We start from the raw sequence: 15,880 nt of genomic DNA, 5'->3' as shown, positions 1-15,880 counted from the left end.
TGCGCTGCATGCGATTTTCCATCTATTAATTTTACTTGCACCTGTGATTTCCTGATGTGTAATTCTGAAGGGCAAGTCTTCCCAACTCAGTGTGATTTTGGATTAAATATAAACAGAAAATGCTGGAAATACTCAGCAGGTCAGGCAGCAGCTGTGAAGAAAGAAACTGAGTTAATGTTTTTGGTCGATGATCTTTCATCAGAACTGGGAAAAGTTAAAACTATAATAGGTTTTAAATGGGTGAAAGGTTGTGGGGGAGGCTGTAACAGGAGGCTGCAAAAGGAAAGGTCTGTGATAGGGTGGAAGACGGGAGGAGACATTAAATGACAAAACGGTTCACGGTGCAGGGCCAAAGGGAGTGGTAATGGGGCAAGAAAAAAAAGATGGAGGAGGTTTGAATGCCAGAATGATGAACCGCTGCTGTACAAAAGGAAGAACAAGAGTAAAACCGTAATCTGCAAAGAAACAGGAAACAAAAGGGGGCAGAGATTACAGTCCGAATTGATGAACTCATTGTTGAGTCCAGAAGACTGTAAAGTGCCTAATCAAAAGATGAGATGCTGTTCCTCAAGCCTACGTTGAGCTTCATTGGAACACCTCAAGAAGCTGAAGCTCGAAAGTTCAATGTGAAAGCAAGATGGAGAACTAAAATGACAGGCAACCAGAAGTTCTGGACCATGCTTGTGGACTGAATGGAGGTGTTCCACAAAGCAGCCATCCAATCTTCGTTTTTTTCTCCGCAGTGTAGAGCAGATCACAATGTGAGCAGCAAGTACAGTAGACTAAATTGAAGGAACTACATAAAATGGCTGTTTCACTTGGAAGCAGTGTTTGGGGTCCTGGACGGTGTGGGGAGAGGAGGTAAAAGGGCAGGCATTGCATCTCCTGTGCTTGCAATGAAAGGTGCCGAGGGAGGGGGAGTGATTGTGGGAATAATTGAGGAGTGGAGGAGTGATTTTGCATAATCACTCCTTTAATATTTTCTTTAATCTTCAGGAACCAATAATAAGACACTTACTTTATTGGCTCTGGGAAAATCTCTTGCAAATTGTTTTGCAATCCTTTTAGTGAAAATCCAAACCCTCCCTGATCTCCAAATCCTGGCATCCCTCACTCTCACTTTTTGTGTGAGCATAGTTCACATATTTATGATAACCCTGCAATATTAGTTTGATACATCTCACCTATAGATTCACTGAGGGTGACTGATTGCAGGTATCAATTGTTTCAATGCACTCTAACATTTTTTCTCATCCTTTACCATGCCCCACCTGGAGAACCCTCACACCCCAACAGTGATGCACTTCACACCATCTGATTACCAGAGCTGGGTATCAGGATAATATAGCCCCTGTTTTTATTTACAAAGATCATAGGCCTTAGAGGAAGTGCAGCATAGTTTTACCAGAATGATATCCGGACTCCAACAGTTAAATTACATGTAGTAATTACACAAATTAGTGTTGTATTCCTTGGAATTTAGAAGGCTAAGGGGTGATTTGATTGAAATTTTCAAGATATAAAGGAGAACAGATAGGATAGATAGACAGAAACTATTGCCACTGGTTGGGAGTCTAGGACTAGGGGGAGCATAGTCTAAAAATTAGAGCTCTACCTTTCAGGAGTGAAATTAGTAAACAAGTCTACACACAAAGGGTTGGATTTTGTGTGGCCCCCTGAGGCGGGGTCGGAGACAGGGCAGCATGGAGTATCGCACCGGGTGGTGGTGGGGGAGGGATGGCAAGGCGTAAAACCCATCACCTCCCAGTCACCAAGCGATCTTCCTGGGGGCAGGATAGGCTGATGATGGACTTCCCGTCCAGAGGCCAATTGAGGCCCTTAAGTGACCAATAAATGGTCAATTATGGGCCTCTTCCCACTGCCGCAATGGATCTTACCAGCAGCAAGGGATGCCTCTGCCACGCGGGAGGATGCCTTTCAACACAAGACGCCCTTCCTGTGGGCTTGGCGAGGGGAAGGTCCCTTCCTTATGGGCAATTTGTGGCCCACAGATGACCCCCAAACATTACCCCCCAGGATCACTCTCCCCCTGTACTGCACGACCACACCCCCCCCCCCCCCCGCCCCCACTGCCTCTCAATGGGGTCTTCCAGACTGGCCCTGATGACTCCATCTTATCTCCCTCTGGTCCAGGGTTCCAGCACTGGACCTGGGTCCAAGGCCTCTGCAGTACCGGCCGGCAGCTCTTGGAGACGGGATCCCTGTTATTAAAAGGACGGGGATCCCAGCTCCTGAAACATTGATTTTAAAAGACCGGAGGATCACTTTGGGAGGGATTCGAAAATGCAGAGGCGGGGTTTCCCCGCCTTTTCGGCCCACCGCTGGCAGCCCCGCCTCCAGTACAAAATCCAACCCAAAAGGTAGTAGAAATTTGAAGCTATCTTCCACAAATAGCAATTGTTGATAGATCAATAGTTCATTTTAAATCTGAGATTGATAAATTTTTGTTAACCAAAGGTATTAGGGGATATGGGGCAAAGGTGGGTACATGGAGTTGGGTCACAAATCAGCCATGATTTCATTGAGTGGTGGAACAAGCTCCAGGGGCTAAATGGCCTACTCCTGTTCCCATGTTTCTATAAGCCCAAACACAAACAAAAAAAAAATCCAAGCCATGTAATAGCCATTCAAGAGCTTATTCATATATATTTGTGCTTCATTAACTTCACTCACAGCTATGAAGAATATTGACTTTATCAGTTGGACCATGCAACAGTGCATATGGAATCTGAAAACTGAAAAATAAATGCTACAAATGTTTTGTTGCATCAAAGGAAAGGGGATATCGAGCTGTCGGTAGGCAACAAATATCTGATTTCTGCGAGCATTATGTTGTTAGATTTGATCATGATAATGCTAAAGATTACTGAATGTATTCCCATTCATGCATTTCTTTTTTGATTGGAGGGTGTTTTAATCCACACAGGCCGAATAAAGAGGGATAGAGCTTCCATTATTGGTTATACTGGATAGTTATCATCTCTTCAATAGAAAACAGCACAATAATAGTATGGTATCACATCCCCTAAATCACAATTTAGTATTATAGTTATAAGGCTGTGATTTCTATTTTGTTATACAGTGTAGCACTGTATTCTGTAATGTATGATCATAGTGTAGTAGTGTATTCAACAGGATATACCATACTGCTGCAGTACAGGTCATAAAGATATTTAAGAACATTTGCTACCATTCATAGTGTAAGCCTTTGCTACCATTCATAGGGAAACCCCGCCTCTGCATTTTCGTGTCTCCCCGCACCGCACCACCCACCCCCCCACCCCGCCCCCGCCGAGGTGATCCTCCAGTTTTTTAAAATGGTTAGCTGTGCCTGCAGGTCTACTTGGACCAGGTGGCACAATTCGCTAACCTTGTTGATGAGCTAGAACCTCTTCATGCACTGCTTCTCCAAAAAGCTCTGTGGCAGTAAACCCACTGTCTGAAGTAATATGTGCTGTGAGTTTTGTGTCTTTACCATCTGCTTCATGGCAATATACCTGCGAATGGCACGACATCCATGCTCACAGGAACTCCTCTGTACTATTCACGTTTTTCACTGCAGTGGTGAAACTTCCAAATCTTCCACTTCATTCAACATACCATGATATATCTATCCTGAATAACTTCATGTCTTGACTATGGTATGTATTTTCACTATGTTAGTGAATGAGGCAGCCATTTTTCACACACCATGGTCCCACAAACACCAAGGAAATGAACAAGGAGTTAATTTATTTTTGATGATATTGGTTGTGAGAAAGATTTTGTCCAGGACAGTGGGAGAAGTCCACATGTCTTTGAATAATGCCAAGGCATCCATAATGTCCACCGCATCATTTCATTCAAGGGCTGAAAATGATAATGCAGCATTCCCTCAGAACTACACTGAGTGCCAACAAAAACAAGAAATGCTGGATTCACTCAGCAGGTCTGGCAGCATCTGTGGAAAGAGAAGCAGAGTTAACGTTTCGGGTCAGTGACCCTTCTTCGGAACTGACAAATATTAGAAAAGTCACAGATTATAAACAAGTGAGGTGGGGGTTGGGCAAGAGATAACAAAGGAGAAGGTGCAGATTGGACCAGGCCACATAGCTGACCAAAAGGTCACGGAGCAAAGGCAAACAATATGTTAATGGTGTGTTGAAAGACAAAGCATTAGTACAGATTAGGTGTGAATATACTGAATATTGAACATCAGCAAGTGCAAACCTGAAGAAAAACAACCTGAAAAAAACAGTGGGTAAGCAAACTGAACAAACTAAGATGAAATGAAATAAATGCAAAAAAAGATTGTAAAAAATGTAAAAAGGAATGTAAAAAAAAAAGGAAGAAAAAATAACTAAAAATGACTAAAAATGAAAGTAAAGTGGGGGGGCTGTCATGCTCTGAAATTATTGAACTCAATGTTCAGTCCGGCAGGCTGTAGTGTGCCTAATCGGTAGATGAGATGCTGTTCCTCGAGCTTGCGTTGATGTTCACTGGAACACTGCAGCAATCCCAGGACAGAGATGTGAGCATGAGAGCAGGGGGGTGTGTTGAAATGGCAAGCAACCGGAAGCTCAGGGTCCTGCTTGCGGACTGAGTGCCAATCTAGGTTATGAGCTAGAACATAAATTAAAATTGTCAAGAAATGGAATGAGATAAGGAGCGGCACAGTGGCACAGTGGTTAGCACCGCAGCCTCACAGCTCCAGGGACCCGGGTTCAATTCTGGGTACTGCCTGTGTGGAGTTTGCAAGTTCTCCCTGTGACTGTGTGGGTTTTTGCCGGGTGCTCTGGTTTCCTCCCACCGCCAAAAGACTTGCAGGTGATAGGTAAATTGGCCATTGTAAAATTGCCCCTAGTGTAGGTAGGTGGTAGGGAATATGGGATTACTGTAGGGTTAGTATAAATGGGTGGTTCTTGGTCGGCACAGACTCGGTGGGCCGAAGGGCCTGTTTCAGTATCTCTAAATAAGATTAAAAAATAAATAAATAATGCAAGAGGCTCTTGTTAACATTTCAACTTTGATGCTACCTAGACATGTCTTTGGACCATCTCAGAGCTCAACCTGTTAAATTTGCCTGTTAAATTACTGATTTATTTTGTGCACAATGAAAAAAAATCACAGAATGATACATTAGAACTGAAATAATTTTCTTATATTTTCAATCACTTGGGTTGCATGTGTTTAATATGTTTTGCTTCCATGTTTGACTCTGTTTCTCATGAACAACTGTTTTGTTTTTACATGTGTTTTTATAAGTCTTTCCTATGTCAGAAAATAGTATTCATGGACAATGTTCCCTCTAACTTTTCTTTATTGTGCATGGTCTGTTTGTTGCACAGTGCGCTCCCTTTAAGATTGCTGCACAGCCACGCATCTTAAAATGAACCTTAGTTGTGGATGGTCTGTTTGTTGCTTGCGCGTTACATTTTGCATTGTTGCACAGCCGTGCACCCACGTAGCTTAAAGGGAACATTGCTGATGGACAGCTTTGTTGCCAATTGGCAGCTACCTGAAAGCCTAGTACCTGAATCTGCAACTAACCTGATGGAGCTGCATTTGTGACAGCGGTCTTGTTTTTATAGACTCATTGGTCTTATTATTTTCATTTTTTGGTCTATTCATCCTATTGTTGGAGGACAGCATCTGGCTTATATTCCCCACTGATCTGTCTAAAAAATTAAATATGGGCGTCTATGAAGTCTCTGGCTTATCTGGCCATAACTATTTTTGAAGGCAAACTGGGCATAATTTATTTTAACAGTTTGGACCTCTAAAGCCTCGACAGCAGAATTGGGAAAATTCATAAAATATGTTCTTACTGTTCCTATCATCTCTGTAATTGAATCCCCTCTACAAATTACACTGGCATTGCCCCATGCGCAAGTGAGAATAATAGGCCACGTGACCAGTGCTCCACAATGTCATTGTCTGAGAGATGGCAGTGAATATCTGGATATTCCCTGCACCACGCTACCTCGACCACATACCAATTTAGTGGACATAGGGGCACATTACTCCAGGCAGCCAGTGCTCCAACAGTATCCATTGGAAAGCGGCCCCATGAGGTCCGGAAACCCATATAACTTAGGAGCTACATTGAGCGAGCTGAGCATCCAATCTTTATGAGCTAGTCTATCATCAACTACAACCATTGTTCTCTCTTCATTACCAGTCTCATCCAGTGCTCCACTTAATATGTTGATGGTCTCCCATGGTGTGCATTGGTGCTGGTGCCTACTTTAAGTGCTTGTGGTAACAATTACTGCTAACTCTGACCAACCATGGTTCTTGTTGCTCTGTGAAAAGAGAATATGAGATGCTATAGGGGTAATTTGTGCGCGTAGTCAGGAATTGTAGGCACAATAGCTACAATTTTCCATCCATTGAAATTATGTACATTGAACTTACCTATATATATATTTACCCATATCAGCACGATATTATCATGGCATGCACAATGATGCACAAATGCACATTTAGTATGCATGGTTATGTCATTGTAAGATTATGCAAATCATAGAATAAATTAAGAGTATGGTGCACACCAATATGTTATGGCCAGGTGAGGAGGGGGTCACAGGCTTCCCACTTGTCCTTCCTCATATTTGACCGCAACAGGGCTTATTCCTTTTTTTAAAAAACAGTGGTTTTGCTTACTACCTCAGTGAGTGTTTTACCTTTTACCTTCTAATGTGATCATGAAAGAACCAATCGCACAGGTTTTCTTGAGTTTAAACAAGAAAGAGGTGAGTTTATTATAGTTAGCAATCTAAAACTGATCTAAAAAAAAGTAACTTTACACTACACATTCACACACACACATTCACCCGAGACTCACACACACACAAATAGATTACAGCGGGAAAAGGAGATTTTGTGGTTGGATTAGAGCCCAGAACAAATGGAAATTTAAATACAGTCTGTGAAGTTGGATGATTCAGTGGTCTTCCGGGTGAAGTTGTATTCTTGGAGTCCTTGGCTGGTCAAATGCACTTTGTGGCTGGCCTGTTTGGCTCAAGTCTTTCTTGGAGGCAGACTTGTAGGTGGCTCTCTTCCCCCGGTCTCTATCTGTAGCAGTCTTTAGGTTTGGAGGGTCTACAGTCGCAGACGGGATTCAAACTTGTGTTCATCTGGACAGAGAGAGAGAGAGAAAGGCCCACAGGCTAAAGGCCTGCTTAGGTCGGGAAAAAGGACCCGAGCTGAATCCGACTGAACCACAGCGGACCCAAGCCCGACCCGGCCCGAGCCCGGCCCAAGCCCAACCTGACCATTCCTTTAGTTACCTTCGGACTTGGAACTCCAGGAAGCTGCAGTGCATGCGTGATGATGTCATAGTGATGTCACTTGCTCTGCGCAGACTCAGTTTTGTCCCGGACTCCCAGCTCAGGTAAATTTTTTAATTTCAGTACTTACCAGGAGAGCACTTACAGTGTGTGTCCGGCCTGACCTGGGCTCAGCCTGACCCGACCTCAGCCCGAAAGCCGGAAAGAGCGACCCGAACCCAAAACATGTCGTCTGGTCCCTTCAGGTTCAGGTTGGGTAGCAGGCCTTTACCACAGGCTTCCTGCTGCTGCTGCGCAATCTGAGTTACTGCCTGTCTGTCTTTGTTCAAGGAAACCTTTTGGCTTTCACAGAGATGGACAGACATGATAGCCCCCGTGTATTATCTGGAATCTTCTAATGATATTCAAGGAATTGGCTCCCCAGTCCCCAAGATGCCAATATTTACACTTGGAGGGGATTTGCTCTTACTAAATCAAGGTGTTAGAATTGCCTTGAATGCCATGCTAATGAAGCAATCTTAGGTAATCCAATCACTTAGCGCAAGCCATTGTTCTGGGTCCATACTGCCCAGACCTCTGTCTCTGGGTGGGAATGTGAGAAGGTATTTCAGATGCAAATTGTGGTGGACAGCTTAGCTGCTAATTTTTTAAAGGTTAACTGCAGGAATTTTTTCCATTAAAAGTTTAATGTAAGTTTCCAACCGATAAATTAATAATCCCTCATTTGGCATAGTGTTTTCTTGACAAATAGTTCTGCACTCCTCTCCAATTTCCACAGTCCCATTATCTTCCAGACTCTCCCTGCAAAGAAATCAACAATTGTTACCTCATAAGGAGTTACTTGTTTTATATTAGTGGGTCTATCACCTGTTCTATAATGCCCCTTCTGATTGGTGTGCTGCTAGCCTGTAAACATAACAGTCGTGGGAACTGAGAAATGGTAATTTGGTGCATGGAATTAATCCCTGCAGTATATCCCCTGTTTCATCACCATATGCATATATTGCATGATCCATCATTTTTATTTCTACTCCCCTAATTTTATATCCACTTGACATTTTTTTACATCAATACAGCATTTTTTTGTATAAATAACTTTCAGAACGATTTCATTTTCCATATGCGTATGTGTTCTGTGCTACTAATTGACAAGTAATATTCATGCTTTAAGGTTGTGCTCTTTCTTAAGTTTTGTACTTCTTTCAGGCCTCCAGCTAGGTCTTCAAAGTAGCTGGACTAAATTTCAGTGAGTACTGCAAATTTGCCACTTTTTCATATTTTGTAGAGCCATTCCCTAGCACCTACCTCACCAAAATCTGTTCACATTTCTCCAGAACGGAAGTTATAAGCACCGGCTGTACAGTAAATCAAGCTTTGCTCAATTTTCACTAAGCCTTCTTGTACGAAAATGATAAATTCCACAGCTAAATGAAAGAGATTTGTTGACATATCTATCAGTTAAGTCACTCAGTAGATGCTTGAGAAGTATTAACGTGTCATTATTACAGTTGCATCACAATTAGCTGCTAGCTTTTCATAACCAGAAGCAAAACCACATTCTTAGGAGCCACATGCTTTATAATTTCACATTCATGCAACTCTGTTGACAGGTTACTCATTGTGATGAAGACTGAGTGCTTCTGCTTTGTGTTTTGAAGCAAATATCGTCCAAAATTTATTGCTTTGAATGTATGAGCATGTATAGCATATGCTTTATATAAGCTCTTCATATAGACCAATTGACTGGATCTGGAACTTGTCTGTAGTCTTCACTCACAAAAACTAATGTAAAGAATTCCTTTAATATGTCTGCCAGCTCTTCATTCTCCATCAATGCATAATGGACCTGATGTAGTGAGACATGGAAAATCAGTTCCAGGAATGGCTGCCATCCTGCAGTGTACTGTAACCATGCCTCTTTTTTACAGATTTATCTCATATGAATAATTAGGATAAATTCCCAGCACTGGTAGCCTCATACCAATAGCTAGTCTTTTGGGGGTGTGCAGAATCTAGCCAGCAGGGATGTGTGCATTGAAAGGTAGGTGTCAGCTCATTTTTTTCAGTCTTTATAAAGCTTTGAAATTAATATTAAATATTTGTCTGCCTTTGAGAGGGGATGGGAAAGAAGCGTCAAGCAAAAAGTGAAATAAATTTAATGTGGGAGCATGACACAGAGTCTTTGGGAATGTGATAAAGTGATTCAATATCTTCTTTTTAATGATTGGCAAAGTAAATGTGCTGCTGTTTGAGATGGGTACAAGTGTGACATACAAACAGGAAAACAGTAATGCTCTTTTACCTGTCAGGTTGCAGTTGATAGGCACAAGTTCTGTGCAGTACATGTATATTTGGCAACCCTGGAACCAGGAAATGTTCTGTGTCCAGTGAACCTGACGCCTCCTTTCTGTAGGGAATGAGATTCACATATTGCCCTTTGCAAGAAAACCTTTCTTCTCACTTTTCTTTTTGCACCCAAGGTGTCAGCATTGGCTCAACAGTGAGTCTGAAGGTTATGAATTTGAGCCCCACAGATGTGAGCACATAATCGAGACTGACACTTTGATATAGTACTGATATAAAAAGAAAGACCTGCAATTATATAGTGCCTTTCATAACCACCGGATGTCCCAAAGTGTTTCACAGCCCATGAAGTACATTTGAAGTGTAATCACTGTTGTAATGTAGGAAACAGGAAATATGGCAGTCAATTTATGTTCAGCAAGCTCCGATAAACATCAATGTGATATTGACCAGATAACCTGTCCTTTCTTGTGATATTGATTGAGGGACAAAGCCAAAACACCAGATATAACTCCACTGCTCTTCTTTAAAATAGTGCCATCAGTTCTTTTACATCCACCTGAGAGGGCAGGCAGGGCCTTGGTTTAACATCTCATCCAAAAGACAGCACCTCCAATGGTGCAGAGCTCCCTCTGTACTGCACTGGAGTGTCAGCCTAGATTATTATGCTCAAATCCTGGAGTGGAACTTAAACCCACAACCTTCTCATTCAGCAGTTGACACTGAGGGACTTTGGCATTGTTGGAGCTGCTGCCTTTCAGATGAGAAGTTAAGCAGCAGGTGGACATAAAAAATAATGAGTCTTCTCCCAATGTCATTGCCTCCATTTATCCCTCAAGCAATACCACTAAAACATATTAGTCTGATCATTGATTTCATTGCTGTTTGTGGAACTGTGCTGTGAACAAAATTGGTTGCTATGCTTTCCCAGTTAGGCACCAGCATCAGTCTCAAAACCCATATGTAACACAGAAACACACATCAGAGTTCTACTGCCAGTTTCTGTATCATGCTCTGCCCAATAACAGAACGCTGCTCATAATTGCTTGTACCCATGAACACTTGATGGTCCGATTTCCAAATCCGTATTATTGCCCAACTTCATCCCTGTCTCAGCATATCTGCTGCTGAAACTCTCATTCATGCCTTTGTCACCTCTAGACTTGACTATTCCAATGCACTCCTGGCTGATCTCCCACATTCTACTTTCCGTAACCTTAAGGTCATCCAAAACTCTGCTGTCTGTGTCCTTACTTGTAACAAGTCCTATTCAACCCTGTAGTCACTCACCTACATTGGCTCCTGGTCAAGCAACATATTGATTTTACAATTTTCATCCCTGTTTTCAAGTCTCTCCATGGCCTCAGCCCTCCCTATCCCTGCAATCTCCTACAGCCCCAGAACCCTCCAAGTTATCTGCGCTCCTCTAATTCTGGCCTCTTGAGCATCCACGATTTTAATCACTCTACCATTGGTGGCCGTGCCTTCAGTTGCCTAGGCCCCAAGCTCTGGAATACCCTCCCGACACCTCTCTGCCTCACTACCTCACTTTCCTCCTTTAAGATACTCCTTAAAACCTACCTCTTTGACCAAGCTTTTGGTCATCTGCCCTTTTTTGTGGCTCGGTATCATCTTGTTTGTTGTTACCCAAGTGCCAGTATACTTTTTTCAATTTTTTCATGGATTATCAATATGCACAATGAGCTGTTCATAGTCAGGTACTCAACCGAGATAATGCTCCACAAATTTTGGAGAGGGGTTTAAACCACAACCTTTTAACTCGGAAGTGAAATTGCGACTGATTGAGCTAATCTGGCCGTCAAGAGGGCAACTGTCCCCTTAAAGTTTGAGTGTGTTTGTACATTTTTAATGTCAGTAGATATCTCGCAGGAAGCTTGCTCTTCACCGAGGTTCCAATTTTCTCCCGCATTGGGAAAATGTACAGTTTTTTTTCCTGCAAGAGTGTGTTGAAGTACAATCTGACTGGATGCTAGCAACTTTCACTTTAAGGGAAGGTACTATTCTCCCAACGGCACCCAGCATAATAGCAACATTGAAGTAACTTTTTCTGAAGTATTTGCGCTGCATTTACTCTAATCACAAAATATTGCAAACATATCATTTGGCGTAAGCGTTTAAAACCATTTTTAAACTCTGCATTTGCACCCATTTAGGTGTAACACCATTATATTGCTCACATTTCTCTTTTTTTAAACATTTGAGGACAAATGCGTGCCCGTAACGTTCATTATAAATCTGAAAAATAATGCAAAAATAAATCTCGAACTCAATTCCATGGATCCCAGCTAAATCGGAAGATGACTATCGTCATGAATGGATTAAGAGGGTCAGTGTTATACTGGAGCAAAAAAGGCGACTGGGTTTTCTTTTAAGGAAAAGGCGATATTGCTTTCACCACTGCAGCTCAACAGGTTCACAAACTAAAGCAGAACAAGGACACACCCACATCCCCTGAGGTACTAAGGACAGCGTTAAAGACGGAATCTTGTTGGTAACATTATTTTAGTTACGAAACACTGAGGCGTCTCTTTCTCCCCTCGTGTTGCCGAGGGCACACTGAGCGATTGGAAATCTTTCGATAAAACGTGTAACTTCTCAGAAGCAGCATTGCACAGCTTCCATTTCAAAGCGTGCACAGTGAAAAGATGAGCAAATTAATTAAACAATAAGATCTGCAGATAGCGTCTCTATTACATAAATAGATATTGTTATCTGCTTGAGATGTTGAGATAAACATGGATGTTTCGTGTGTTCTATTGATGTCACGCATTCCGCTGTATGATTGTGCGTGCTCGCGTGTTTTTCAACCGGCTATCCCCTCCAGAATCTAGAGGGTCCGATGTTGTTTTCAATGCCTTAGATTCCTAGGCCCCACTGCTGCATCTGTCGCCTCCGCACGCCTGCATGGAAACTGTCGGGAATCTGCATCCCTGGGCAGATTTACGGTAGAGGATTGCACCAGGGAATCCCCAGCTTAATACACCGGAGTTCATGATCCGCGGAGACGACAATGTGTAATACTGTGTCCCCACTGAATGCACTACTTTCAGGGAATAAACAGTCTATCCTGCGTCTCATTGACGTAGTGAAGTTTATAACAATTGTGATACCCACAAGAAACCTGTGTTGTTAAAAACCTGTTCAACTGCTTACTAATTATTTGGAATATGACAGTCTCTTGTTGAGGAGTTTAATAGCTCGATGTCTGTAACTAGCATATCAGATAATATTTTTGTTCGATTTTCATATGATGTTTAATTGGACACAGACATTACTGGAAGTGAATGACCCTGTGATCCAAGAAAATGAAGTGCATAAAATGAAATGAGTTGTTAAATGTGTTTTTATAAACTGACCGCAAAACCAAACACGTGCATTCGCAGCCGAACATTGTCAAATCAGCAAACACACAGGGACGGGGCATCGCAAATAATCCGACTTTCCTGCTGTGTCACGGCAGAGTGACACAATAAACACAAGTTCAGAACCTGTCGTGTTTTAGAGACTTGCTCTTGTTACATGAAAGCGTGAGAGGGCAAACTGTCACCGCACTTTAACAAAAATAAACTCAGTGCCGGGTACTCCACACGCACCTGCCCGACTACAGCCCAGCTTTGCCGCAGTCATTTCCTAATTTTCCGGGGTTCACACAGAATTGATAGCAGCCAACATTGGCAATGAATGATTGCAGAGACGGGCAGGTTGTTTACTATCCCATTGTTTCCCACAGAAGGTGGATTGCTTAGCAACTCTAAATTACAATTCATTAAAACAAACCATATTTGGAGAAGTTAAAAGCTAACATTAATTCAACAATCTCGGGGTGGAGGGCTCGAGTTTAATCCTAAAATGCCAAGTGAGAGGAGCAATGTTAATTTCACTTGTTATCTTGGCTGTCTCATTTGGGGCTGTTGGAGGGTTTTAGTATCTTGTTTCCGCGCCCTTTCTCCACGCCTCCTGGTTTATTTACTGTAATTGTTCAGGAAACAAAACGAGTCAATTTCACGGTGTTCAAATCGTACAGCAGCACTGGGAGAGTCCACGCAACAGGTGTAGGGGGAACATAGGTACAGTAAAATTAAATCTCAAGGTACTCATTTAAGTTCCTCCGTTTTAAAATATTCGTAATTTGTGTTAATCTTCTCGGAATAACAATCAACAGTTTCAGGACGGGTGAAGAATATGGGGAGTGATTTGGCGAGTGTCTCTATGATTGCAACCCCCACACAACCCCCTCTCTGGGGTATGGAGATGGCTGGATCGAGAGCTGATATTACACAGGACTGAGCGAGTCTCTGGAGACTTGGGATTTGTCCCTGACAGAAGAGAACTACCTGGGCGCCTGAAACTTTATAAAACAACCTCAGCTGAAAGCCATCTCCGCTTTCCAATCTCTTACCGAGACAACGTTCCTTACTTCAGCTGTATGAGAGAAAATAAACTTTTTCCCCCCGATTTGCTTTTTAACGTGGAGGGACTTTCAGTCATTGATACCTGTGATACTCATCGGGTTTGCGGAAGTAACTGGGAGGCAAAATAAAGCACCAAGAACGACCATGAACTTGGAAGTTTTCGCTGAGAGGGGATTCACAAATAAGCCGGCCGAGGTTTGCAGTGACTCGGAGGGCAGTGTCCCCTCGCCCCTCTCAGTGGAAGAGGAGCTGGGATCTGATGGAGACTGTGTGGCAAACAGCCCGGTACCTACTAACGCCGGCTCCGAGGGGAAAACCAAAACTTACACCAGGCGTCCCAAGCCACCGTACTCCTACATTGCCCTGATTGCCATGGCAATCAGGGACTCTGCCTCCGGCCGCCTGACCTTGGCTGAGATCAATGACTACCTGATGAAGAAATTCCCCTTCTTTCGAGGTACTTACACCGGCTGGAGGAATTCAGTCCGCCACAACCTGTCCTTGAACGACTGCTTCATCAAAGTCCTCCGTGATCCATCCAGACCCTGGGGCAAGGACAACTACTGGATGCTGAACCCCAACAGTGAGTACACTTTCGCAGACGGAGTCTTCCGCCGCAGAAGAAAGCGCATTGGCCGCAAACTCCTCAAGGAACCCGGGGCGGGAGACACAGTCATGGCCGGCGTCATCTCAGCATCCAGCAAGGAGGAAGGATCCAGCACCAAGTTTTCCAGTTCCTTTGCCATTGACAGCATTCTGAGCACACCCTTCCAGAGGCGAGAGGACAAGCTGTCAGAAGACAGAGTCTCCTGCAATGTCGGTGGATTTTTTTGGTCCAACGGGCCTCTGCTACCTTACCCACTCATCTCCTACCCTCCCGCTGCCCCTCTGCCACCGTTATTCTCCATGAGCTCCGGTACCACCTCGATGCTGCATCCCTACAGGTTCCCGGTCTCACAACAGGGCTTGCTGGAGCAGCGAGGGACTCAGTTCCCAACAAAATGCTTTCAGGACAAGATTCCGAGCTCGGAGACTTTCTCCTGCATCGGATTGCCAACGGCGATGCATCCTCAGCCTTACCATCCCTACAAGATCGAATCACTCATCGTTTAGAAGATGATTTTTTAAAAAAAAAATCCAAGGGGAGAATAATGGAGCCTCTCTTTCGCACTTTTGTTTTTAGAACCTTTATAGATAGTGTTTTTTTTCCCGAGCATCGTTAATGAGCCCGACAAACGGTTTGGTTCGAATATTATTTGTCCCAAATATTTGTCTGCTTTTCTGTATATCGACAAAACCAGTTGTTCTGGTCGTTACCAAAAGGACCACTATATTACAGGGATTATAGTAAGTTATGAATTATTTCTCAACAGGTAGTATAATTGTGAGAACAACTGGGTATCATCATTTCTGCCGAAAACGATGGCATCGCCGTGTGCCAAATAAGTAGTTATCTTGATTTTTTAAATAACAAATATTTATAACTTTGTTTTCCGAACCAGAGGTAACCAGATAGACTAGAGAGCTTTTATATTGAGGTTTTAAAAGTCTTGTGTAGAATGTTGATGACAATGCTCGAATCGAGCGAAATGAGTTTGATAGATCTCAGTACTGTTACTTAAAGACGGGACCACTGCCAATGTAAGCAGGTGATTTTTTTGTGTTTTGTTTGTTAAATGACGCATGAGCCTTATATTTTCGAATAAAAGCTTTGATAACAATCTTATTAGCGTGTGATGTGCATTGATTTGACAATCGATTGGTTTCATCTCTGAGATTGGAAAAGGGCGATCTTATCAAAAAAAAAGTTAAATAACAGGAATCGGATTCGCGTGAGAAATGATTTAAAAC

General features: G+C 42.9%; 1 protein-coding gene across 1 annotated transcript; it reads left to right on the top strand.

Annotated features, from left to right (window-relative positions):
- The first annotated feature begins 13,937 nt into the window (after positions 1-13,937).
- On the top strand, positions 13,938-15,714 carry foxq1a (forkhead box Q1a). Its single transcript, XM_068050030.1, has one exon. The coding sequence runs from the start codon at positions 14,174-14,176 to the stop codon at positions 15,140-15,142; it is 969 nt and encodes a 322-aa protein (XP_067906131.1). The 5' UTR covers positions 13,938-14,173; the 3' UTR covers positions 15,143-15,714.
- The last annotated feature ends 166 nt before the right edge of the window (positions 15,715-15,880 follow it).

The sequence above is a fragment of the Heterodontus francisci genome, chromosome 2 (genome assembly GCF_036365525.1).
Source record: "Heterodontus francisci isolate sHetFra1 chromosome 2, sHetFra1.hap1, whole genome shotgun sequence".
NCBI lineage: Eukaryota > Metazoa > Chordata > Chondrichthyes > Heterodontiformes > Heterodontidae > Heterodontus > Heterodontus francisci.
The sequence above is the reverse complement of the archived record's forward strand: the minus strand, read 5'-3'. Positions and strand labels throughout refer to the sequence as shown.